General features: G+C 41.1%; 1 protein-coding gene across 2 annotated transcripts in view; it reads left to right on the plus strand.

The window, feature by feature from the left end:
* Nucleotides 1-3343: 3343 nt before the first annotated feature.
* The window catches only part of PRSS12 (serine protease 12), a 71991-nt gene continuing 48958 nt past the window's right edge, over nt 3344-26376 (plus strand). Inside the window, exons 1-4 of one of the 2 annotated variants that reach the window (XM_051820055.2) lie at nt 3344-4140; nt 17910-18048; nt 20964-21142; nt 22012-22162. In XM_051820055.2, coding sequence (XP_051676015.2) covers nt 3645-4140; nt 17910-18048; nt 20964-21142; nt 22012-22162 — 965 coding nt within the window. In that variant the 5' untranslated portion in view covers nt 3344-3644. The remainder of the gene's footprint in view (nt 4141-17909; nt 18049-20963; nt 21143-22011; nt 22163-26376) is intronic. The other variant, XM_051820054.2, reaches the window with a different exon arrangement.

Genomic DNA, 26376 nt, shown 5'->3' on the forward strand with positions numbered 1-26376 from the left:
ATTGAATTGATGGCAATTCATCACTTACTTCCCTGAACTATTAATGAAATATTATATTGTCATGTAATTCTGTTTCCACTCCTCCAAATGCCCGACAATATCCTATTTCTGATCTCCCACAGTCCCTAGACAAATTGTCATAGTATTTGATTCTTTTTCCCTCTTTGGAATGAAAGAGCAATGCCCAGTGTTCTTTTAACAGTTTTTTTGTACTTAGAATTGTAAAAGTAAACACTGTTTTTATGCCATCTGTTTAGAAGCTTTTGGCTTTTCCAAATACAGTCAGTACCTCAATTTTCAATGGATCTTTTTTCCCAAAGTTATTTTGTATATCAGTTTTTAGAACTCTTAAAAATAATATATGCATTGCATTGGGTTTTTTCCAAATCAAACTACAAGGAGATATTCAGCCCATCACATATGCGGAATAAAATGATCCTTTAAAAGCCGGCGCCGTGGCTCAATAGGCTAATCCTCCACCTTGCGGCGCCGGCACACCGGGTTCTAGTCCCGGTTGGGGCGCCGGATTCTGTCCCGGTTGCCCCTCTTCCAGGCCAGCTCTCTGCTATGGCCAGGGAGTGCAGTGGAGGATGGCCCAGGTGCTTGGGCCCTGCACCCCATGGGAGACCAGGAAAAAGCACCTGGCTCCTGGCTCCTGCCAGGATCAGCGCGGTGCGCCGGCTGCAGCGGCGGCCATTGGAGGGTGAACCAACGGCAAAGGAAGACCTTTCTCTCTCTGTCTCTCTCTCTCACTGTCCACTCTGCCTGTCAAAAAAAAAAAAAAAAAAAAAATGATCCTTTAAGCCATCGTGAAACCAAATGTTCACACATAACATAGTCACCACAGGAAAGAGCGGATTTGCAGGCGAATGTGGCTCTGCCTGAGGGTGGATTGGGAGGCTCCTCTCTTCAGTTCCCTAGTTGTGAATCTGGATGAGACTACCAGAATACGCTGTGAGGCTGAGGGAGTTGAATCCTTGGCCTTGAGACAATGAGTTTGCTTGATGGGATCAAAGGTGAGGAGGGAATAAGTAGGGGCATCCTGAGGACTTCTCAGCATTGTGGAGGGGAAAGCCTGCACATGTTGAGTTGTTCCTCTCCTTGCTCATTAGCTGCTGCTGAAGGAAAGAAAAGGGCATAGAAGGAGCTGGCTGTGGGATGCTTACAGTTGTAACCAGGTGCAGTTGCTTCCCCCACAACTCTGGCTTTGAATCTGCGGTGCAGGGTAATGAGCACTGGAGGAGGGAGCTGTTCCTGAGGCCTAACCATGGAGAAAGGTCTTCCTGCACACCTCCCTCCATATTCACACTACTCTCCCCTCCACTGTAACGTGATGGGGGTAGGAGGGAGAAGAGCATTCGGGGACTGGATTGGGATATGGAAAAACCTAAACATCTATACGTTTGGAGCAGCAAGAAGAAAAGAAGAGAGGAAAGGAAAATGCTAGCAGAGGAGTGTGTGGAAAACAGATTAAAGTGCTACCTTGTCTGTAAAATAGAAGGCAAACCCCAAATTAAGACCCTCAAATCCAGTCTTATTAAACAAATGCCATTTTATTTTCAGAGAAAGGCATGTTTTTAAACCTTAATGATGAAATCCAGCTGTGGGATTTCTGTGGATAGTACCAACTCATATGTGTCAACTTTGTAACCATTTAAAGGTAAGGAGGCTCTGAGAACATTCAGTTCCTATTAGGAGGGGCCAGACTGCACTCTTCTATGTGTCTCAATGCCAACAATCTTCTCTTTGGCCTGCCTCTCTCTCCTTGCTTCCCACTCTGCAAGGTACAGAGATGTGGGAGAGTTGGGTCTGCCTACCAGAACCCCAGGAAGTGTGAAAGCAGTGGTTGTAGGAGCCATGCAGAGAGGGCAGGAAGCAGGGTCCTGGCAGCGCAGGGCAGCAAGAATCCAAAGAGGGACCTCCCCTGGGTCTTTAAGCATGCAGCCTAAATGGAAGAAGAGTCGGGAAGGAAAAGGGCTGACTGCACTTACAGCTCTCACCTGCTGCATCAAGCGCCTGTGATGGTGAGCTCTGTCAGCCCCGACTGAAGTCAGCAGTGAAACACCCCACATGCATAGTTATCTTTCATTCTCTTCCACAAGCAGGGTCTGAGCTATGCTTTTGGACCCAGAAAAACATTCTGAATAAAGTTTTGACAAATACTTCCCTGAGTTCCTAATAGCATTTCATTTATACACGTCATTCTGAGGTAAAATAAAATCTTTCATTAACAGGGATGGAGACAAAACCCAGTAAGAAGATTCACAAAAATTTTAAAAGGATGGATTATTTCAAGCCAGGAGTGGGGAATTAACAATAAACACTTAAGTTGTGTTCAACATTTCTTCAGGGCAGGATTCCTCCCCCATGGGGAAACAGTCATGCCAGAAAGTAAAATAGTAGCTTCTTTGTGGGCTTCCTTCTCATTGTTTTAGTGGCATAGTTGGGCACAACTGAAAGGGGAAATTCCAAAACATCCAACTCCAGTGGCTTCCTGTTTATCCTAAGTTAACTTTTTGGAAGATAGGGAGGGAAGGTGGAAGAGCCTGTTGCAAGGGCCCTACCACAGCTAGGGTCAAATCAATGAACTCGCAGACAGGCGGGCAGAGCAGACTTTGCAGAGACAAACAGGCCTCTCTCAAGTCCTTCCCCCTGTAAAAGCGGGCAGGAGTCAGAGGGTTGAGCTTTTGGGATGGGATGGAGGCTGGGACAGGTGCAGCCTTCTCTGGGTAGAGGAAATGTGGTATCAAGAGGGCTTCACCGTAACCCAATAATAACCGACATTTGGTGCTGTCCAGGGCACCGGGTGAAAAGTGGGAGGCAGGAAGCAGAAAGGCTCAAGCTCCTTTCCGTGAGCCGGTTCAGGAATTTAATTTCAGCCAATGTTGATTTGGGCACAGTGTTAAGTCTGGGATTTCAAGCTGAATGAAAAGTGTGAATCAACGTGGCCTTGTCCTTCAAGCGCTCACAGCTGAGTCAAATGGCTTTAGCACTCCTCGCGGGCTCTTAGAGCTTTTGTCTGGCAGTTATTAGGCGATTCTGGCACCTAAATTCATCCACGCTGTTCTAAAGTCTGCAACACAGAGAAAGAAGGCACTGGACGGGGGTGGAGGAGGAATGACGCGGGGCTGGTGCCAGACGTGGGAGCGGTAGTGGTGCTGCCTGCGGGCAAGAGGCAGCCAAACTCGGCCCCCGCAGTGGCACCCTCCGGCTTGGCCCCTGCACAACCAGCTTGGGCAGTCCCAGCAGCTGGCCCTGCCACGCTGGGGCAAAGTCTAGGTCCCGCTTGGGCGAAACTGCGCGCCCGGCGCCCGCAGCCAGGGGGCAGAGTCCCCAGCCCCTGCTCTGCCAGCCACCTGGTGGCTCAGTTCCCACAGCTCTGGACCGGGTTGCTCCTTCTTCCTGGTCCTCTCGGCCTCCCGAGTCTCTGCTGAGCTCAACTCTGCACGCCTGCCTCCCCCGCCGCGGGAGACAGACCAGAGGCCGGCGGGACAAGCGGGTGGAGGCGCGGCAGGGAAGGCGGTGCGCGGGCGGAGACTGGAGCGGGGAATACAAGGGGCGCCGCGGCCCCGCCTCCACTCCCACCCCTCCATCCCCAGAACCCAGGGAACGCGGGAGCATGAACCAAACCCCGCAGCGCTGGCATGATGACATTCGCCCGCCTCGTGGTGGCTCTGATTTTAGGGGCCCTCTCAGAAGTGGCCAGCTTTGATCCGGTCCTCGGGTATCCCCTCCACCGCCGCCACCGCCCTCGGTCCCCTCTGGATCCCCAGGACACGTATTTCCTTCCTGATCAGCGGCAGCAACAGAGCACGCCTCCGCCACCCCTGGTCCCGCGCCCCCCGAGGGCGCTGCTGGCCCCGCGCCTACACGCCCTCCAAGCTGGGCACACGCCCCGGCCCCATCCTGGGGGCTGCCCCGCCAGCCAGTCGTGGGTCAACGTGACGGACTTCGGCGCCCCATGTCTGCGCTGGGCAGAGGTGCCACCTTTCCTGGAGCGGTCGCCCCCCGCGGGCTGGGTTCACCTGCGAGGACAGCGCCACAACTTTTGCCGGAGCCCAGATGGCGCGGGCAGCCCCTGGTGTTTCTATGGAAACGTCCACGGCAAAGTGGACTGGGGCTACTGCGACTGCAGATACGGTGAGTGGGCTCTGGGCAGGTGCGGCCAGGTGTCGGGACTAGCAGGGAGCTAGCCCTGCATGAGTGGGCATGGAGGTCTCTTGGAGAGGGAGGGGATGTGGGGGTTAGGTTTGCACGGAGGGGTGTGAGGGAGCTGCCACCCAGTTACCAGTAAAGTGGGTAGTGTAAGTTCAAATCGGAAAGGCTGCTTGGTGTGAAGTTGTCAGGGGTGACGGTTTCTATGCTGGGTGCTTGGCTCTGAGTTCCTGGATGTAGTTTGTCTTCTGGTCACTAAGAGTGTGTGTGTGGATGTGTGTGCTCACACACGTGTGTATGCATATGTGAGCATGCATTGTGTGATTGTATGTGCGTTGCCTGTACATTATCTAGATCTCTAACTTGCTCTGAGAGTGTTACTGTATTTATATAAAAGAGAGTGCAAAAGAAAACAGTTAACTACTTGTTTTGGAAAGTGAACTATTGAATCTAATGACAATCAATAATCTTTCCTTCTTCCTGTAGACCCTGGTTTTGGAAAAATGTGGTAGCTTATTTGTTTGAATCTCACTCTTGAACTCTATGTGAGATATAATCCCCAGGCCAAATACAGTGATACATCCTGGGACACTGTATGTTATCATTGAGAAGGAAGGGAAAGGCAAAAGGAATAGTAGCTCTTTGTACAGAAGCAACTAGATTTATCAAATGCAGTTTTCAAGAATGCCATTGTTTAGCTGAAAATGTTTATTTGTGGGAAATCCAGACTATTTGGTAACACCCCATAAAGTTGATCATGTGTCTTGGGTTTGTGGTAATATAAGCATCACATTAATAAATGTAATATCACATCACTATCTTTGAACAGTGCTTCATTTGGGATTGTGGTTTTGTTTAAAATTAGAGCTATCCCTTTTGTTTAACAACTAGGGAAGAAAGACTTTATGTCCTTCAAAGTTTGAATTTCCCTTCAAAAACAATTTTTGGCCGCTCTCCAAATGGGCTGTGGGGCAGGCATTTTGTGCATTGGGATCCTGAAACACGTTGTGCTTTGTACCTCCTGGAGGTAATTTAGAGGTAACCTTTCAGAGTGTCATTCTTTTCCTACAGAGATTTTATTTATCTGTGCCTTCAATTGCATTCGTGCTTTGAGTTAAAGGAAAATGATAGGAAGGTTAAGATCAATTATCCTTCATCCTAGAGAATGAAGTCATCGCTCTACTGGTGTTTCATGGACAGAATGCCAATGTGGCTATAAAAAATTTGAGGTGATATCAAACAAAGAGCCCTAGCATTATTTCACTATTTACTGTAAGAGATTGCAGTAAAATTTCATGTTTAGCTCACATTCACACTGACCTTTCTTTTATTATGCTTAGCTTTATGTATAGTTAAAGGTGAAATATTAAGGAATAAATATATAGTAAAGGATATATGATTTCTTCCTTAAATACTAACACATAAAAAACAAATTTACAGTGTAAAACAATTATAGTGATCTATTGCTGTCTGACACATTTTTCGGCTTTATATTCCAAAAAAGGAGAATAGCTTGTTCTTGTTTTCCCTGCTACTTTACTTACTTTGAATAGAAATTTAAATCTTTGCAATGCCTTTATACTCATAACTAACTTAGCAGACAAAACCCCAAACACTTCACAGTAGCCTTGTACTTCCTGGAATAAAGTGAATGAACATGAGAGAAACAGAAGAAACCATCCAAGATGGAAGGTAAATGCTCTCCCTATCACCACAGAGTAGAAAACAACAGGCTAAGTAATAATTGAATTATTTTATCAGGCTCATTGTTTTTAAAAATCGGGTTGATTTATTTGAAAGGCAGAAAGAGAGAGAGAAACAAACTTCCGTTTGATGGTTCGGTTCCAAAAAGGCTCAGCCTGGCCAAAGATAGGAGATTGGAGCTCCATCTGGGTCTCCCACATGGGTGGCAGAGACCCAAGTACTTGGGCCATCTTTTGCTGCTTTCCCAAGTGCATTAGCAAGAAGCTAGATTAGAAGTGGAGTTACTAGGACTCCAACAGCACTTAGATGGGCTGCCAGCCTTGCTGGCAGTGGCTTAACCTGGCCCCTAAACAGATTCAATCTTGATGACGCCAGCTTCCCATTCTTCATTTACTCCTTCAGGTTGCCTTGGGCAAACTCACATCTTTGAGATAAATGCTGTAGTCTAAATCATTCGGTACTTCTGTTCCTACATCTCATTTAAGGAAGTAAGCAAAAGTATCATGGAATGGTGAACTTATTGAATTGTGCTTTAGAATACTGGTGTCTGTTTGGCCTCTGCCAGTAGCTATGCAATGTTGGGTAAGACCCTTTTACAACTTTGACTTTCTCACCTGGAGAAAAGCAGGTTTTGAATAGATTATTCAAAGGACTTTTCCAGTTCTGAGCATGCACATAAAGGATGTGGAGCCTTGCTCTGTGCTGGATGATGGACTGAGCATTTCTTGTGCATTTTCTCATTTGAGTCTCACAGCAGCCTGATAAGGGAGTTCCTAAATTGTAATGATGAAAATACCAGAAGGCATATTATGAAGGGTACAGGAGAAAACAGGGTTGAATGTATAGATCTTCACAGCTCATTTTCTTCTAATTTTTTACTTACATACACATGAAGAAATAGCTTGGCTGGGTAGGAATCCTCATTTTCTAGCTGAGAATTAGTCTAAAGGAAGAGAGAAAGGTATAATGATCATGATTTCCAGTGTCTTAGACTTTACAATTTCTCATTTTTTTTATTTTACAAAAAACAGGCATAAGAACAATTTATAGTAATGACATCACACCATAATAAAATAAACCAGCAGCTGGAATTATGCATTTGGCTGTGTTGAGAGAAATGAGGAAGTTGGTGTTTCTGGGTGGAGAATTGGTGGAAGCCCCACTGAAGGGTCAGGGTGGGGATCTCAGGTGAGTCAGGGCAGGGTGCAGATGTTCTAGAGGCTCGCATGTCAGAGGAGAAAAGGTGATGCCTGGGCCCTGGTTTCACAAAACTTTCATGTCAGTGATAACCAGTCTAGGCAGTGGCATGGCCTGAATCAGCCAAAGAAGGACATTTTCATAAAGCATTGAAATCCCCTAAATGCAAAGATTCCTGGGACCTGGGACTAGCCTCAGAGACTGAGTAATTCTCAGCTCTGGATCAGGAATGGAACATGCATTTCTTTCTTTTTTTTTTTTTTAAGATTTATTATTTATTTGAAAGTCAGAATTACATAGAGGCGGAGGTCTTTCATTTGCTGGTTCACTCCTCAAATGGCAGCAATAGCCAGAGCTGGGCCAATCCAAAGCCAGGAAGCAGGAGCTTCTTCAGGATCTCCCACTTAGGTGCAAGGGCCCAAGAACTTGGGCCATCTGCCACTGCTTTCCCAGGCCATAGCAGAGAGCTGGATCGAAGGTAGAGCAGCCAGGCACCTTTATGGAATGCCTGCTCTGCAGGCAGCGGCTTTACCCACTATGACACAGCGCCAACACCTGGAGCATGCATTTCTGATGAGCAGGCAGGTGATTTGGAAGCTGAAAACTCTATATCATAGTCAGGGGAAACCAATGAGAGGGCCTGAAAGCCACCTATAAATGGTGGTGGTGCTGATGATGGAAACTACTGAGCCCAGCTTCCTGTGACAGCCTTAGCAGTAGGCTCAAGAGCAAGGGAAAGCACGCCGATGTAGCTTTTTGTGCGGTTTAAGAAAATGGCTCCACTGGGTGCTATTGACAAGTTGCGGTGATTACAACAGTCTAGTACTTATGAATGTACTTATGAAATGAACGTGAACCAGTTAGTTTTTTTTGGTTGTTTTTTCCAGATTTCCACAAGAAGAATTAACATTTCCCCCGGCAGTACTTTGCAACACGTTAGTGCTTTCTGACAAGGAAGGGCAATCACTTTTCCAGTCTTGAGGTGGTGTGCTAGATGGGGCAACTTGCCTGACACTGTGCTAGGGACTTGCTTTTTTATAAGCTTCTGAGTGGAATTCAACCATAGGTGGCTGATGACCAATATGTGACACAGGTAGAACAAATGACAAAGCGTAACAATTAAGATTTTTGCAGGTGAGGATGACTCATAGATCCGGCTTTTTGTTGTGTCTTGCTAATCTGTTCATATTTACCTACCCACCCCAAAACTCTTGACTCAAATAGAGACAGCAGACAGGTGGATCTAGCATTGTTGTTTATAGGTCTCTTTGTAGTCCATCTGTTGTTTGAAGAGAATCCTAATTCAGACAGCAGCAGACCACCTTCCTTTTTAAAACACAGTGTCTTGATTCTATGTAGCAGATGTTGAAAAACATTTATTAGCACTTCTAGCTTTTACGTATTTTCTGGTTGGATTTTAAATCTTGAGTTCAATCTGTTTTCAGAAAAAGATAGTCGCAAAATACTTAAAATTGGGACGTTTTCTGGCTCTTAAACAGCGTGAAGATTATTTTTAAGAAGAAAATAAGATATCTAATTTGTATTGCTCTTCATAAACTATTGCCCAGGACTGTATATACTTGTTTAGTCACTGCCATGTGTGTGTATTAAGGTAACCTTTGTAAAAGTAATTTGACTTATAATGGTGAGGGCAGGCTGAAATATCCAGCAGTGAGGTACTACTCACAGGTACCTTCATTTGATAATGTGGTGGATTTAATGCAGCTGCTAACATAATAGGTATAGACTTTATAAAGATGTGAAAATGATCGTGATCATATTAAAGGGAAAAGATGGATGCAGAATGTTATGAGTGAAGATAACAATGCTTGTGGATAGTTTGGAAGATAAAACAAATGATAATTATGAATCTGAGTATGGGAATGGCTGTGGCTTGATCACTTTGGTGTTGATGGCAGTGAATAGACACCCAAGTTCAAAATTACTGAAACAGTAAGGAGGCAGGTTGTCTATCTACCCATCTAGTGAGCGGCCTCCAACACTGTACAGTTCTGTTCCTCTGCAGTTCCTTTGGCTCCTCTTCTTTCTCATTAGTCTGGTAGTTACACTAGACTTCACCTAGAGATAGAAGGACCTTCAGAAGAGAGAACCTCCTTTAGGATGTCCCTTTGTTTTTGAAAGGCAGGGAGAGAGAAGGAGAGAGAGATTTTCTAATTCTCTCATTCACTCCCCGGATACCCCCAATAGCTCAGGCTGGGCCGGGCCAAAGCCAGGAGCCAGGAACTGCATCCAGGTCTCTGATATGGGTGGTAGGCACCCAGACACAAGCAGGAAACTGGTTCAGAGTGGAGGTAGGACTCAATCCGTGGTACTCCCAATGTAAGATGAGGGTGTCCCAAGCAGAGGTTGGGATCGCAAGCAGTGGTGGGCAGCCATGCTGTGTCACAGTGCCACCTCAAATATGTCTCTGAAAGTACAAGGAAACCTCCTTGGAATTTATCCAGACTTCCTCCCACATTTTATTGGTCAAGACTCGATAAAATACTCCTTCCTGTTTCTCTGGGAGGCTATCCACTTGCGTGATCGCCTGGCTTAATCAGCACTACCACTGAATCAGCTGCAATTCTGCTGGCCAAGGAGAGGGCAAACATTTGTTAGGGAGAAACAATAGATTCTGCTGAGGAATATGGCTCGGGTTTGTCCTTATATTTGCAAAATTTAATGCAATTAAAAAATAAGTAATTTAAAATTGTGCTGTGAAATGCTACCTCCATTTTTTAAATCTGCAACTAGATGAATAATAGTAAAACATACATTTTGTTGGTAAAATATATCCTGTTTTAAGATGTAGTGTGTAGGCAAATACTGGAAAATTTATTTCTGGAATGAATATTTGCATAATTGTTGGGAATACTGAAGTTAGTTTAGTTGTTAGGTAAACATGAAATAACTATAATTTTTAATTTTTTTTCCCCTATAGAAGTTAACAAAGGGAATGCTCTGAAGCCTCTCTCCTTAGTAAGCATCTGTTCAGTTGTGAACTGTATGAACAGTTTGGTTTAGACTGCCTTCTACTTGGTTGACACACTGTGGTTAGAAAATCAGAGGTTGTTTACTTTTGTCTTTAGGCAGCTTGCTTTTCCAGGCCAGTCCCCTCCTCCTCAGGCTTCCTGCATATCAGTGCAATAATGTCAATAAAACTGTATTGTATGCAAAGCTCTAAAGAAATGAGATCCTCTCACCCCTCAAAGCTACATATGCACATTCATCCTGGATATGCTTTACTTAGAGGGGACACAAAGAGTAGAAAATATTTGTGTATGTAAGAGCAAGAATAGGTTTTATTCATTAAATGTGTACTGTGCTGGCATTAGGTATGTGATTGACAAAGATAAATTGGAAACCATGGGTCCCCATTCTCTAGCTGAGGTGTCAGAAGAATATTAAGCATTTTCATTTCCTCCCCTGTGGTATGTGCTCTGGGAGACAGACAAGAGGATCACAATTCAGTTTTAATTCCATCATTTAGTGCTTCACAAAAATATGATAATGCTGTATCATTTGCTTATGTGCAGCAACACCTAATTTGTGAAATTTTCTGCCAGGCTTATAAGCATATATTGTTGGCATACCATAAATTAACCATGGACTGAGTATTCTTTTTATGATATTGTATAGTGGTTTAAACTAAGGAATAATTCATAAGATGTATAAATTCCTAAATAAGCACAATATAAATGGTTGCAATGGCTTATTCAGAAGATGTGCTTTCATTTTGAACTAGACTCATTCATATTTTTCACAGCATCAAAGGTTTCAGCATGAATAATAAATGAACAATTAATATGAATTATATATGTGAACTAATGGAGGCAAATATAATTCAGTTGGGTATTGGTTCAGGGTAATTTGACATGTGATGTTTTGAATAAAATGTGTTTTACAATAAAAACGTTAAATGAAAAGTTATTTTAGTTAAAACAGTGTACCTAAGTACTGTCAAATGTGGTATAGAAAGAAAATAATATCAAAATTAACTTAGGATCCTTCATTGTGCTTGAAAAATTCAATTGCATCTCCACTCAAGTTTTTTTTTTTTATGATATTGTGTGTTTTTTGGTATATTTTAAAATTAAGACAGTGTTAGGAAACTGGTGCAGTTGTAGCCAGGTGGACGCATGGCCCAGCTACCTGAGCCAGGCTCCACCCCCATCCTAATGGGATTTGCTGCTCCTGCTTCCCTGCTCGCCCTCAGGCAAAGTTTTAAAAGGGCCTGTTCCTGAACACTCTTGACTCTTCTCTCTCAGTTCCTCTCTCTAGCCTCCTCCTCTGGTCTCTTGGCTCTTGGTTCTTCTCTCCTGGGCTCTCTCCTCTCTCTTGGCTCTTGGTTCTTCTCTCTTGGCTCTGCTCTCCTCTGTCTCCTCTGCTCTATCTTCTCTCCTTGCTAGCTCCTCTCCTCTCTGTTTCTCTCTTATATTCTCTTTCTCTCTTTTTCCTTCACCGCTCCTTCACTCTGGTCTGTAGGGTGTTCCTCAATAAACCCTTTCCCTTACTCTGGTGTCCCGTGTGTTTTGCGACGGCTAGCATTAATATATAACAGACAGCAAATGGTCATGTAGTATATTTTCCCAGAATTGCCTTTGGTGTAAAAATATGCATTATACAGTGTCACATACATATACTAAATTGGCTAACATGTAATGGAATTTTTCTACTCTTTTGAATAGCTCTTAAGTTGAAATGTCTTTATCATTCACAACTTTAAGTAGATTTTTTTGTCAAGGATCTTCACAATAACTTGACATTGCCTGCGTGCATTCTTTTCATTCTACCAGAAATAGAAATAACTAAAATTAGTTATTTAGGGCATATGTGAAACTCATTAATAGATCAGCAAGAATTTGTGTGATAACATGAAATTTTTTTGGCTGTCCATGAAACAGATTTTTAAATATTCTAAAAAGTACTTATTACTGATTCTTTCAGAAAACACTGCTGGATGGGGCCTTTTTTGTTTGTTTGTTTGTTTTTCTCTTCAAATGAGTAAATGCTGTTCTGTAAAAAAATTTTAATTGGTTAAACAATTGTACCTTTTCCTTTGCTTTATTTTGCAATGAGCTGGATTTATAGAATCAAGGTAGCTTATTTGGTTCTTTCCTGATATTTCTTTTAGGCTTCCTTGATGTCTAGAAAGAGCCCAAGAAGGCAGAACACTACAAAGGCTCTATTTCTTTGTTAGGGCTGCCATAACCAGTTTCTCACACTGAAGCTTTATTGCATCACAGTTCTGAAGGCTGCGATTCCAAGACCAACAAGACTGCTGGGCTGACCTCCCTTGAAGTCACCAGGAGGCTTCTGTGCTAGGGTCCTCTTCTAGTTTATCCTAGTCCCTTGGCTTGTGGGACTGAAACTCCCGTATTCATATGGCATACCCCGAGTGGGTGTGTCTTGTGTCTAAATTGCCCCTTTGTTTAAGAACACAGCAGTCATACTGGATTAGAGACCATCATAAGCAAATTTCTGTAACATGAATATTTTTAAATCTCTTCCCCTTATAAAATTATGCATCTTATCTACAGAGAAGAAAAGTAATTATAGGGTTGCATTGTGGCACAGGTTAAGCTGACACTTGCAGCACCAGCACCCCATAGAACCACTGCTTTCTTCTGATCCAGCTCCCTGCTAGGAAGGCAGCAGAAGATCATCCAAGTGCTTGGGTCCCTGTCACCATACGAGAGTCCCTAACAGAGGTCCTGGTTCCTGGCTTTGGCCTGGCCCCGCCATGACTGTTGCAGCCATTTGGGGAGTGAGCCAGTAGATGGAAAATCTCCCTTTCCCTGTTTCTCTCTCTGCCTTCCTTCTTTTCAAATAAATAAACAAACACATAAGTCTTCTTAAAATAAAAAAAAAAGTAATTATAAACTAAAATGACAGTTAAACATTTTTGGCAAGAAATCAAGATAGCAGAATTCTAACCCTTGTTGCTCACTGGAAAATGTTGCCGTTATGTAGCTGTAAGACAACCAGTAACAGTTAACCCTTTGTTTTGGTAGCCATTCATTTTGTGAACTCTGGTGGCTCCTCTCCGTGACATGACATCATATATAGTATTGCAGTTCTAGACTTTCTTCCTATACATTTGTCGTGCTTAGTATCATTAACATATAAAATCTGTTTGCAACTTCAAATTTTAAATCAGTATTATTAACATATTTTTAGAAAGTTATATATAGGATGGAAGAGCTTTCATCAAATTGGTGAGAGACTTTAGGACAGTGCGGCCCTGGCTCCACCAGGGTGTGGTCCAGAGACATTATAACTGTGACTTTGAAGAAGGAACATGGCAGAATGCTTGACTGAAGTAGGAAAGGGTAAGGGAAGGAAGAGAGATCAATTCTTAATAATAATTGATCAGTATTTATCAAACAAAGAATTTGGCCTAACATTTATGCAAAAAATTTTATTTTTAAGTAAGTGTAACAGCAGAAATTAGTTAACCTGACTTACTCTTGTAGAGTTCTGTATTGTTCCAGCCTTTCTTTTCATTGTGCTAAGGTCAGTGCCCTTTCTCCATCTTGTAATTAGGTACCTATAAATTTGTGCAGATGTGTGTATACACACACATAGTACAACTACAAATTTGAACAGCCCGTGGGAGAAATCAGCCTTCACTGAAGGATCAACATCAAATGGAGCCTCACCAGAAAGCTACTTCTCTCCTGTTCTACAGTGTATAGAAACTCTTCAGGCTGTCTTGGACTTCTGCCTGCCTTGTTTAGTCCCATTTAACATTTGGTATACTTCAAATACAGTGTTGAAATGCCAACATGATATAAGGCAAAAAATACTAATACTACTACTAATAATAGATGCTTATTGTGTTTCTGGGTCTTAGGTGTAGAGGTAGGCGTACAGTAGCAAGGGCAGGGATCTAGAGTTGTGGGATATAGCACATAGGAGACATATACATATATTTGGGTATAGCACATAAAGCATGAATTGAGGGAAATGAGGTCCAATAAAAATTTTTTAAATTATTTATTTATTTTTCATTTTATTTGAAAGGTAGATAAACAAAGGAGGAGAGATCTTGCATCCACTAGTTCATTCATTCCCCAAATGCCCACAAAAGCCCTGGCTGTGACAGGACAAAGCCAGGAGCCTGGAACTGAATCTGGGTCTCCTACCTGTGTGGCAAAGAGGCAAGTACTTGAGCCATCACCACTGCCTCAGTAATAGGAAGTCAGAATCTGCAGTGCAGTTGAGACTGGAATACAGGCACTGTGATATGGGATGCAGGTGTCCCACACAGTAGGCATTAGCAGTTTTGAAGACCTTAAACACCTTAACCATTCCAAGAGAGTAAATGCAGGAAGAACAAAATAAAGCCAGAACAATTGAAAACTACTATTTTTCTTAAATAAGTCTATTTTACAAGGATACTTGAAAAAGTTCATAGAAAAATGGAATGAAAAGATAAGCTTATTTTGGTGCAGAAATATTTAATTTCTTTTTAAATTTTTTAATTTTTTAAACTTTTATTTAATAAATATAAATTTCCAAAGTATAGCTTTTGGAATACCGTGCCTTTCCCCCCTCATAACTTCCCTCACACCAGCAACCTTCCCATCTCCCGCTCCCTCTCCCATCCCATTCACATTAAAATTCATTTTCATGGCAGGCGCCATGGCTCAATAGGCTAATCCTCTGCCTAGCAGCGCCAGCACACCGGGTTCTAGTCCACGTCAGGGTGCCGGATTCTGTCCCGGCTGCCCCTCTTCCAGGCCAGCTCTCTGCTGTGGCCCGGGAGTGCAGTGGAGGTTGGCCCAAGTGCTTGGGCCCTGCACCCCATGGGAGACCAGGATAAGCACCTGGCTCCTGCCTTCGGATCAGTGCAGTGTGCTGGCCACAGCGCGCCGGCCGCGGCGGCCATTGGAGGGTGAACCAACAGCAAAAGGAAGACCTTTCTCTCTGTCTCTCTCTCTCTCCCTGTCCACTCTGCCTGTAAAAAAAAAATTCATTTTCAATTATCTTTATATACAGAATATCAATTTAGTATATACCAAGTAAAGATTTCAACAGTTTACACCCACACAGAAACACAAAGTATAAAGTACTGTTTGAGTACTAGTTATACCGTTAATTCACATTTTTTGAGTATTTTTTTTTATTTAGTAAATATAAATTTCCAAAGTACAGTTTATGGATTACAATGGCTTCCCCCCCCCCCATAATTTCCCTCCCACTCGCACCCCTCCCATCTCCCGCTCCCTCTCCCATTCCATTCACATCAAGATTGATTTTCAATTCTCTTTATATACAGAAGATCGATTTAGTATATATTAAGTAAAGATTTCATCAGTTTGCACCCACACAGAAACACAAAGTGTAAAATACTGTTTCAGTACTAGTTATAGCATTACTTCACATTGGACAACACATTAAGGACAGATCCCACATGAGAAGTAAGGGACTCGAACCAGTGCCCATATGCGATGCTGGCACTGCAGCTATGCCATAGTGCCGGCCCTTCCAACCCTTTTGATGTGAGTAAGCTGCTGGTGGTGAAGAAATTCATAATAATAATAAAAAACTTAATTTACATATAATTTTAAATCATGTCCATTTGAGTTGAACGAATGGATTCTTTGAAAAATTACTGGTATTTGTGACATGCATCAGATTCGGTCTTTGTAGGAGTTCTGTAATCAAAAAAGATCTCAATTGAATTCTTCGTAGTTCTTTAAAAAATATTTTGTAGGTCACACTTTTCACTGAGCTGTACTGAGCTTTGGTTTTATTCAGTTGTTGCTACAGTGAAATTCCTAAGACAAGCTACTTATGAGGAAAGGAGGTTTATTTTAGCTCATAGCTTTGAAAGTTCACTGTGGACAGTCAGCTTTTGGTGATGGTGTTTTTGCTGGCAGAGTCCTGAAGCAGCAGAGTGTCACATGTCCAGGGGGAGTGCACCTTCTGTCCGCCTCTCTTTATAAAGCCACTATGATTCAAATAGGGAACTCACCCCCAACAACCTAATCTGATCTGGTTACTTCCTAAAGGCCTTACATGTAAAAACTATAGTTGGATGAAGTTTCTACCCACTCAGTATTGTTAACATAAGACTGGGGACCAAGCATTTAATATATGAGTTTTTAGGAGGAACATACAAGCTAATTTCAATACCATAGCAACTTCCACTTGCTTGGTCTCAATTAAAGTTTAGAGTGTATGAATGGCTTATAAGTGAGCTATCCTGTAAATGACTCATACCTGGGCTTTCCTGAACAATCAGGAGTAGGCAGTACAATGCTTGCCTCTTTTATTATTGCCTTTTGTTTGAGTTAAAGGAGACCTTGTTTTGGTCATGAGAAAGAAAGTATGATTTTCCTCTATGTTTACATTTCTTTTTAAAGATTTATTTTATTCGTTTGAGCAACAGAGTTAGAGAGAGAGAGAGAGAGAGAGAGAGATCTTCCATCCTCTCATTTACTCCTCAATGGCCAGGGCTGGACCAGACTGAAGCCAGAAGTCAGAAGCCTCTTCCCTTCTCCCACATCAGTTCAGGGGCCCAAGCACCTGGGACATCTGCTTTCCCAGGCACATTAGCATGAGGTTGGATTGGACCTGGGGCAGCTGGGACCCAATTTGATGCCCATATGGGATGCCGGCACTGCAGGCAGTGGCTTAACCCACTATACCACAGTGCCGACCCCCACGATGCTTACATTTCTTAAGGATGATGAAGTGGGAAATAATTGCAGTGAGTGATTAAATCAATAAAAGAAAATGAATGGCTAATTTGTGAATCTAGTATTTTTGTAAAATTATTATAAAGCCATTCGTAGCAACTTTGAGATATATGAATTATGCTAACATTTTTTTTAGGACTCCATTCCTTTACCTATAAAAAAGAAGTGCCTATAGGTGATTTCTAAACAGAATTTTATGAAATTTTTAAATTGCCTCCTTGATTCTTTCTCTGTTTAAGTGTCCTAGTTGCCACCTCCCAGTACCTACTCTGTACCCAGTTCCAGTGAAAAGAGGAATGTAGGAGCTCGATCTCCACATAAGGGATCCACGGTTAACGTATTAAGACTTAATACATTATGTTTCCCAGGGGTGCTTGCATTTAAATTTTGGCCCTTTTAAACACCAAAAATAATGAATCAAATTGTGCACTTTGGGAAAGTTTAATGGGGATGATACTGAAGACGTGGTGATTCCAGGAGATTCAATAATTACATCAAACCACTCTACCTAGTGGCTATTTTCCTAAGACTGGCATTAGGCAGTGTTTTCAAAACTAACAAATTTTTGACTCATTGATTTTGTAGTCCGTACTACAGTCTTTAGATTTTTCGTGACTACTGTGTCAAAATGCCAGCCCCTGCTTGAGTTTACAAGTGGAGAGAGCACTTTATTTTTATTCTCCTTTTATAGATAAATAAAGCAAATAAAAGCAAGGTATAATACAGCTAATTACAGCTAGTTTCTAAGCTGAGCATTTCATGTTTCTGTGTTTCTTATGCTCTTGTGCTAATGGGTGGTAATGCGTAAATGATAAAAACTTCATGTGTGATATAATCTAATATTTGAGATGCAAGATCTCATATTAGTCATACTCTTCTATTTTTCCTTTTTGAAATTATACTGGACTCCTTGTTTGCCCAGATAAAAAAGAGAATATAATTCACATTTTAATATTAAGATGTAACTTCACAAACAAAGAGGAAATTTCTAAACTCTCAAAGAAAGAAGTTGCACAGTGGAGACTAAATCATTCTGACTGGATCTCTCACCATTTAAGTGTAAAGATCCTGTTAGCCTAGGACTGGCTCAGAATGGTCAAATTATTTTTTATTAAAGGGCTTTGGGATTCTCTTCCTCTTTAGGGTCAGTACGACTTCGTGGTGGCAGAAATGAATTTGAAGGCACAGTGGAAGTGTATGCAGGTGGAGCTTGGGGCGCCGTGTGTAGCAGCCACTGGGATGATTCTGATGCATCGGTCATTTGTCACCAGCTGCAACTAGGGTGAGTCTACAAATAGAGACTGAGAATGATATTGGACACTGGTCATTGCTGTGGAAATGTTGCATCTCCCTTCCTTACTGTCACTTTCTTTATTCCCAGTTTCCACAAATGAACTATCAAGAGAGGGCCTCAAATGGAAAGAATGAGTTGTCTATTGTTCAGATGTACTTCATGGGTTATTATCCCTGCTGAACTAAGAAATGGGCAAATGCTAAGTAGGCAAAAGTTAAGAGCACGTTAAAAGAAAAAACAAAAACAGTTTATTTACTTGAAAGGCAGGGAGAGAGAGAAAGAGAGACAGAGAATGAGAATCTTCCATCTGCTGGTGTACTCCCTAACTGCCTGCAACAGCTGGGGCTGGGCCAGACTGAAGTCAAGAGCCTGGAACTAGGCCGGCGCCGCGGCTCACTAGGCTAATCCTCCGCCTAGCGGCGCCGGCACACCGGGTTCTAGTCCCGGTCGGGGCGCCGGATTCTGTCCCGGTTGCCCCTCTTCCAGGCCAGCCCTCTGCTGTGGCCAGGGAGTGCAGTGGAGGATGGCCCAGGTGCTTGGGCCCTGCACCCCATGGGAGACCAGGAAAAGCACCTGGCTCCTGGCTCCTGCCATCGGATCAGCGCGGTGCGCCGGCCGCAGCGCGCCGGCCGCGGCGGCCATTGGAGGGTGAACCAACGGCAAAGGAAGACCTTTCTCTCTGTCTCTCTCTCTCACTGTCCACTCTGCCTGTCCAAAAAAAAAAAAAAAAAAAAAAAAAAAAAAAAAAAAAGAGCCTGGAACTCAATCCATGTCTCCCCTACAAGGATGGCAGGGACCCAAGTCCTTAGGCTATTACCTGCTTCTTCTCCGGGAAAGCATTTTCTTCTTTGCCTTTAACAAAATAATTGTTTAGGCCTAGGAACCAAGTAATTTGATTGTAAGAATAACAATTTCTTAGTAGCCTGCACAGCCCTAAGTTGCTATTAAGTTTTTAACTTTCTTTTAGCCATCCACAAATTCTGCTTTTGTATATCCTGTGATTGATAAGGGGTGAGGTCCCAGGCCTTGGGTTTCTGCCCTGGGAGGTCCCATGAGAGATGGCAGCTTCTATCAGCCACTTCCATGTCTAACCATCCTGAGGAACAGCTCATTCAGGCGCTAACTTAACTTATAGCCCTTGGCACTGTCTTTAAAATGCGTCAGTGTACACTGACTCTCACCAGTCTCAGCGTCTTAATGCCATATGCCATAGGGTTTCATCAGATGAAGAAAGATCCATTTTGGAAGAAAGGATTTAGTTTTTGTTGTTCTTATTGTTCTGTTTCTGTGTCTCATTTATTTTTTTGAGTGCCCATACCATATGTTTTTCTTAGCCCTCGTCTTTAGAAAGCATGGAAAATATCTTGTTCTGGAAAACATCTTGTTTTAAAAAAATGGAAGTGTAAAAGGCTGAAAAACAGCTTTCTGATTTATAGTATTTTGGGTTAATAGTAAATGAGTGCCAATATGAATATGATGATACACACAAAGAGGTAGGGCTTTAATCTGTGAGATTCTTCCTGTCTTCTTACTGGGAATATTGAGGAATGAGAAATTTAGTAAGGGCAAACCCAGGAGGTCTAATTTTTCTTCAGGACTTCAATGCTATTAGAACAGCAAACAGGGTTAATGAATGAAATGAAATTTAATTAACTGATCTTTTAATGAGACTAAGTATAACCCAGCATGAAAGAAACAGAAAGGCCTGTCTCTGAAGTGTTATGGTGCTTGGAAATGGTAATTACTGATTTCATCCATCTATGTTTAATTGGCAATCAGTTGTTGGCAGTTGGGCATAAAGAATGTTGATTTGATGATTTTCTTTTGGGATCAGGAGATACAAAAACTTTGGATGCTGATGATAGTGTCTTCTTTCATATTCATACTTCATGCCCACTTATTAAGCCGAAAACCAGAAAATAATACCATTTCCTCTGAGACACAAAGAGAGCAAGAACACTCTAGTAGCGCTGTCAACTGCAGAGTGGTTGCTAGTCTTTTGATTGATGAAAGAATGTAAGCTGCCATTCTGCAGATGTAAATATCAGATAAGACAGTGCTCTTGTTTAGATCATCTCCCAATAGTCCATTAAAAAAATTGCAAAGTAGAGCAGAGCAACTCAGCTCTATTGTGTAAAGACACATTTCAGATTTTAAATATATCCCAGATGTTTACTGTTTGGTTGATGGAAGCTGTAGCCATGGAGACTACTGTTGAGACTATCATGTTAATCAGATGAACGCTTAATCTTTTTCAAATTTAATATCAAGTTGTATATATCAAAGGATACCTCTAAAAGTACGTGGGTAGGTGATCTGAAAGCAGAGCCCATCTGCATGTGATTTTGTTAACCTGTTTCAGTCTTGTGAGCAAATATTATATTTAAGATTTCACAATTTTAAACAGGTTGCCTCCCTTGATATTGTACTCAAATGTGATAATAACTGTCATTTTTGATATGCAAACCTAGAATATTAGCATTAGCAAGAATCGTAAAGCATCTAGACTTCTTGTTTCACACATTAGAAGGCAGAGCCTTAGAAACTTGTAGCTCAGGGTGACTTTTAGCTGAGTCCAGACCAGAATCTCAGCTTCACTGGGCCTTTTGACATAACTTCTTACAGAGCCACGCTGGCTCTCTTTTATATCTGTAGTACTTGCCCATTTTCTTCTAAATCAGCCACAGAGAATAAAGGCACATATTGTACAAAATGATTGCTGCAGGTAAACTCAGATTCTGATCTGATGTTTTTAATTTCCTAGAAATTTACGTGATCTTGCATGATTTTTTTTCCTTTCACATTCATCTCTATTGATTTTTTTCATTTTTAAAAATCCAAATACTTTGATCCAAAGCTTTGTCTACATTTGATAAATCTAATCTAGATCACTGTACTTCCAGAGGTAAAGGAATAGCAAAACAAACTTCCTTTTCTGTACTGGGCCTTATTCCTATTTATTGGAGCAATGTCCGTTGCCGTGGAGATGAAGAAAATATACTTCTGTGTGAAAAAGACATGTGGCAGGGTGGGCCGTGTCCTCACAAGATGGCAGCTGCTGTCACGTGCAGCTCTTATCATGGTAAAAAAATTATTTTCTTGTTTTACTTTCGTTGTGTTTTAAACATGATTTCAGATGATAAAAATGTCTTACTTAAATCATTTCCTTAAAAAGTTTATACAGAAATAAATCCAAATGATCATATCCTATTTTCAAGTCTTCAGTATGAATATATCTGAAAGCATGAATTCCATTTGATTTTCAAATAGTATCTCACTTTAACCTATTTTGTATATAAATTGCTTATAGAAATATTATATCCTATATATGTAATACAATGTACCATATATGGAAATACTTATTTTAATAATAGAATGTCATGATGAAACCAAGATGGAAAAATCTTGAAACCAAATATAAAATAAACCAACTGCAATAAAATGTTTTCAATTTGTATAATGATTATAATCATGATATCATTATTTTCCTTTGGGTTGTAGATAGCATATTCCCCAAAAATGCATTGTTGTCTTGGATAATGGCTTCCTGTAAGCTCCATATACTGGATATATGGTTATTAACAGTATGGTTGAAATATGCAGATATTTATGTTCACCTGAGCACCAGTAATACCCTAAAAAACAAACTTGCTTCCAATAATCTGCAGTTTTTGAGGGTATCTTTTCTGGTGTCTGAAGTTGCTGAGGAAAAGTGAATTTAGACTCTTTCCCCTTAATAGCTATTTACATAAATGTAATTCAATTTTTAATATTTTAATAGGTTGAGATTATTGTAATATGTATTGGGTTTAGATGTGCATGTTTGTATCACTGATGTGTCTTGATAAATACTATTTAATTATTGGAGATGGCAGAGAAATAGATGAACCTGATCTTATTGATCAATGTCAACGTATAGGTGTAACTTGTTTTGGATTTCACATTGCGCAGGTGCAGCGCTCCCCATCATTCGCCTGGCTGGTGGGAGCACTGTGCATGAAGGTCGAGTAGAGCTCTATCATGCTGGCCAGTGGGGAACAATCTGTGATGACCAATGGGATGATGCAGATGCTGAAGTGATTTGCAGGCAGCTAGGCCTCAGGTTTGTTTTTCTTGTTTTGTTTTCATTTTTGAAAAATTATTTCCATACCCAAAGGTAGGTGCTATTTATTTCAATGACACATTTCCTTGAACAAATTTTAACAGTACCTTTTGATCTTTGTCCTTGGTGAGATTCTATGAAGAACACTTAGCTGAAGATTTCACCTACTTGTATCTGCATCAGACTGATTCTATATTACTAAAAATCTAAGCTTTACTTCCTTTCCCTATTTGTCTATGATTTAAATCATATAAGCCTCCACTTGTTAGCATGTAATTAAAGTTTAACCCCCATCCCTCTGATATTGTCTAAACTCTTGAGCTTCTTTATTTGTAGGTATGTGCTTAGAACAAAGGATATTAGTGTTCAAAGGAATAATTCCCATTAGGGTACTGAGAGGAGGCCTGTGTGGCAAAGACAGCTGTATGAAAATCAGCATTGCATGTCCCTCAGTTGTCGTTATTCTGGACTATTACGTTATGTGGTCTCTAGTAATTCTGAGCACTGGTATAACAAGCTTACACGTTTCTCTAAGATTGCATTGGAGGGTCTTTTGAAAGTTAATATTTTACTTTAAATTACAAAAATATTTCCATTAGCACATTGTGGGAGGGCTGTGATGGGGAGGTCTCTTGAGAAGAAATCTTTGTTGTTCATGTCTTATTTGTCCAATTAATCATAATCTTTGATGCTGGAACATGATTTTAACCTTGAACCATTTGTACTCACAGTTTCTTTTTTTCTTTCTTTTCCCCATGATACTGATTTGTTGAAGAGACAAGGTCAGTTGTTCTGGAGAAAATCCTGTCCTCTGAATTTGTCTTCTCTCTTCTTTCTGCTGTCATGTAGTTTACTCTTGTGGTCTTTAGTTCTTGTAATTCCTGAAATTGAAGGTTAGGCCCAAGTGCTTGACTAAATCAAAGCAAACATTTTGACTAGATATCATCCCAATGCCGTCTGCTCATCTTGTGTCCCAACAGGAGTCAGAGAATAGCTCTGGTTTCCCTCACTGGCAGGACTGAAACTGAATACTGCTTTAAGGTGGCATCAGCTTGCTCCTTCAGTGCAAAGTTTAATTTACCCCTGTAACTGATTGACAGTTCATGTATGGGACAGGGCTGGGCATGGCAATCCTGGCAGTGATGTTTACTCATATGATTATTTCCTTTGGATAAGCCAGGAATATGGACAGTCAGTTCTTTTTGCAGAAACTATAATTAGTCTTTACATTTTTGAGGCTTGATTTTTTTAAGTGTTCTGACTGAATATCAATTTCACGACCAGCTTTCTCGAAGTATCCAGGTGTTGCTATTGGAGTCAGCAAAGCATAAGATTGTGAGCATGCACTCTGACTCAGAACCAGTCAGGTTTGAATCCTGCTTTTGGAGTTGACCATAGACACTGAGCATCTCTTGAGTTACAGTTTTCTCATCTATAGCATGTTCCCTAATTTATAAGGTTTTCTGTCTACACAGCAGCTAGCAAATATTCTAATTACACAGGGTCAGTCTAATTAGAGACTGTTATATTTAAAAGATGTTTTTATGCATTCACAGTCAACCGATCATCTGGTGGTGAGATCATCAAACACTATTCGTCTACCCAGAACTTCCATTTAGTTAGCTGTATCTAGTAGTTTCATATTTTTAAAAAGTTTATATATAAGGATACTTCAAAAAGTTCATGGATAAGTAGAACTGATAAGTTTATTTTGGTGCATAAAGATAAAGGCTTACTAACTTGAAGGAATGTGATATCATGAGAATCACTGTTGTATCGGCAGAGACACCATGAATATTAGGTTTATCATAATATACATTTTCCAGGGACTTTATGTAGTACCCTTATGTGTGTATTCACTGGGTTATTGATTATGTGTTCAGTTGATTTTCATGTTAGTTACTAAGAAGTTTTTGCCTTTTCCAGAAATATTAAGAACTTTAAGAGTAGAATAGTTACATACTTATTATCACCATTGTGATTTGGGTTATTTAAATTTAAGCAATAGGTATTTTATACTAATATAATCTTGTGGAGAAAAGGCAAACTTTTGTTGCTTAGAAAATGATAGAAAATTCAGTGACATACTGAAATTAATAACACTAAAGTTATGAAAGTGATTTTGAAAATTCATGTTGTATGTAGAATTCACTTTGTAACGATTAATTTATTTAAAATGCCAAGATACAGTAAGAAAAAGAAAGAGAGAGAGAATCTTCTACATGTTGGTTCACTCTCCAGATGGCCACAGTGGCTGAGACTGGGCCAGGCTGAAGCCAGGAGTCAAGAGCTTCTCCCAGGTCTCATACATGGGTGCAGGGACCCAAGTACTTGGGGCATCTTCCATGGCTTTTCCCAGGCCCATTAACAGGGAACTAGATAGGAAGTGGAGCAGCCAGGACTTTAACTGGCTCCCATATGGATGCTGGTACTGTAGACAGAGGCTTAACTTTCTACAACACAGTGCTGGCTCCTAGAATTCATTTTTGATAGAAATATTTTTTCACTAAATATATAAAGAGTTCTTAAATAAAGGACATGCTGACAATAGTCTTTATACAGAAAGACTGACAATAGTCTTTATACACAAAGAATATAAAGGCAGAATCACAAGGAAGACTATATGAATGTTGAACACACAAATGGGCTAAGTAAAGTGTCAGCATCTTTTCTCAAGCATTAGCTTGTTACAATCTTGTATGAAGGGATCTATGTTTGGAAAGTGATTGAAAGAAAAATATCTCCAGATACACCGGACAACAAAGATTGTACCCAGCCTTTTTTGTGTGTGTTGTTTTAAGATTTATTTATTTATTTATTTATTTATTTATGAGAGGCAGTGTTACAGAAAGAGAGAAGGAGAGAAAGTGAGGTCTTCTGTCCTCTAGTTCACTCCCCAGATGGCCACAATGGCCAGAGCTGGGCCAATCCAAAGCCAGGAGTTTCTTCCAGGTCTTCTACATTGGTGCAGGGGCCCAAGCACTTGAGATATCTTCCACTGCCTTCCCAGGCCATTAGCAGGGAGCTGGATCAGCAGTGGAGCAGCTAGGACTTGAACCAGCACTCATGGGATGTCAATCCTGCAGACACTTAGCCTACTATGCCACAGTGCTGGCAACATTCATAAGCCTTTGTAACAACCAACAATCCAGTTTTGTAGACACCAGTTTTTATCATAAGCACTCATGCTCTGAGCTGACCTTGTTTTTTTGCTTTTCTTTCATTTATTTGATAATTATCTCATGCATTTACATTATATTCTGAAACTCCTCTTCCTCTGTAATTTTTGTTTATTTAAAGATTAAGTACTTTCAGATGAAATAGTTTTTTTTAATGGCACATGGTTGATATCATGCAGCATAATTGTTGCTTGTCTAAATTTATGATTCATTTTTAAGCAGATTTCATCTCAATCTTACTTGCTTTGTTGAAGTCCCAGAGGGAAACTACATCATACTTCCCTGGAGTGGTAGTTACAGTTTCTTCCTGAGACACTGTCTTTGTTGACCCTTATCTATTAATGATGTGTGCACATTTTGTTAGCTGGCAAGCTCCCTAAATACAAAAGGAATGATTGAACTTAAGATATACATATTTGATTAACCCAGAACTTGAAGAAAAATGTGGAGCTGGAAAGGAGACAGCCAAATGTTAGAAAATTCAGTGAGGAGAATTAATATGTACCCAGTGAAGTTTTAGGTGGAGATGTTTTAGAATTCCTCTTTTGTGTGCTTAACATTGAAAGTGTTTCCTCCTGTCTTTAGAAATTCTTAAAAGCAAAGCTAAGAACTGTGACAGCACATTTTATTGTGTAATGTGCTATATTTACACAAGATTTAAAGATCGTTGACATTTATTTCCCCTTTTTTGGGAGGAGGGACTATAAAATTATCACATGGAACCATATTATTGAGTAGTCAGAATAAAGGTTCTTCTGATATAAATTGATATACTGTTTAAAGATTTATTTATTTTAAAGTTACAGGGCAGTGGGAGATAGAAAAAGAGGGAGAGAGAGAGAGAGAGAGAGAGAGATTTTCTACCCGCTGGGTCATTCCACTGGTGGCTACAACAACCAGGTCTAGGGCAGGCTGAAGCCTGGAGCTAGGAACTTCTGGGTCTCCCACGTGGGTGGCAGGAGCCCAAGCACTTGGGACATCTTTCATTGCTTTCCCAGGCCATTAGCAGGGAGTTGGATTGGAAGTGGTGCAGCT

Source organism: Oryctolagus cuniculus, chromosome 8 (assembly GCF_964237555.1).
Source record: "Oryctolagus cuniculus chromosome 8, mOryCun1.1, whole genome shotgun sequence".
Taxonomy (NCBI): domain Eukaryota; kingdom Metazoa; phylum Chordata; class Mammalia; order Lagomorpha; family Leporidae; genus Oryctolagus; species Oryctolagus cuniculus.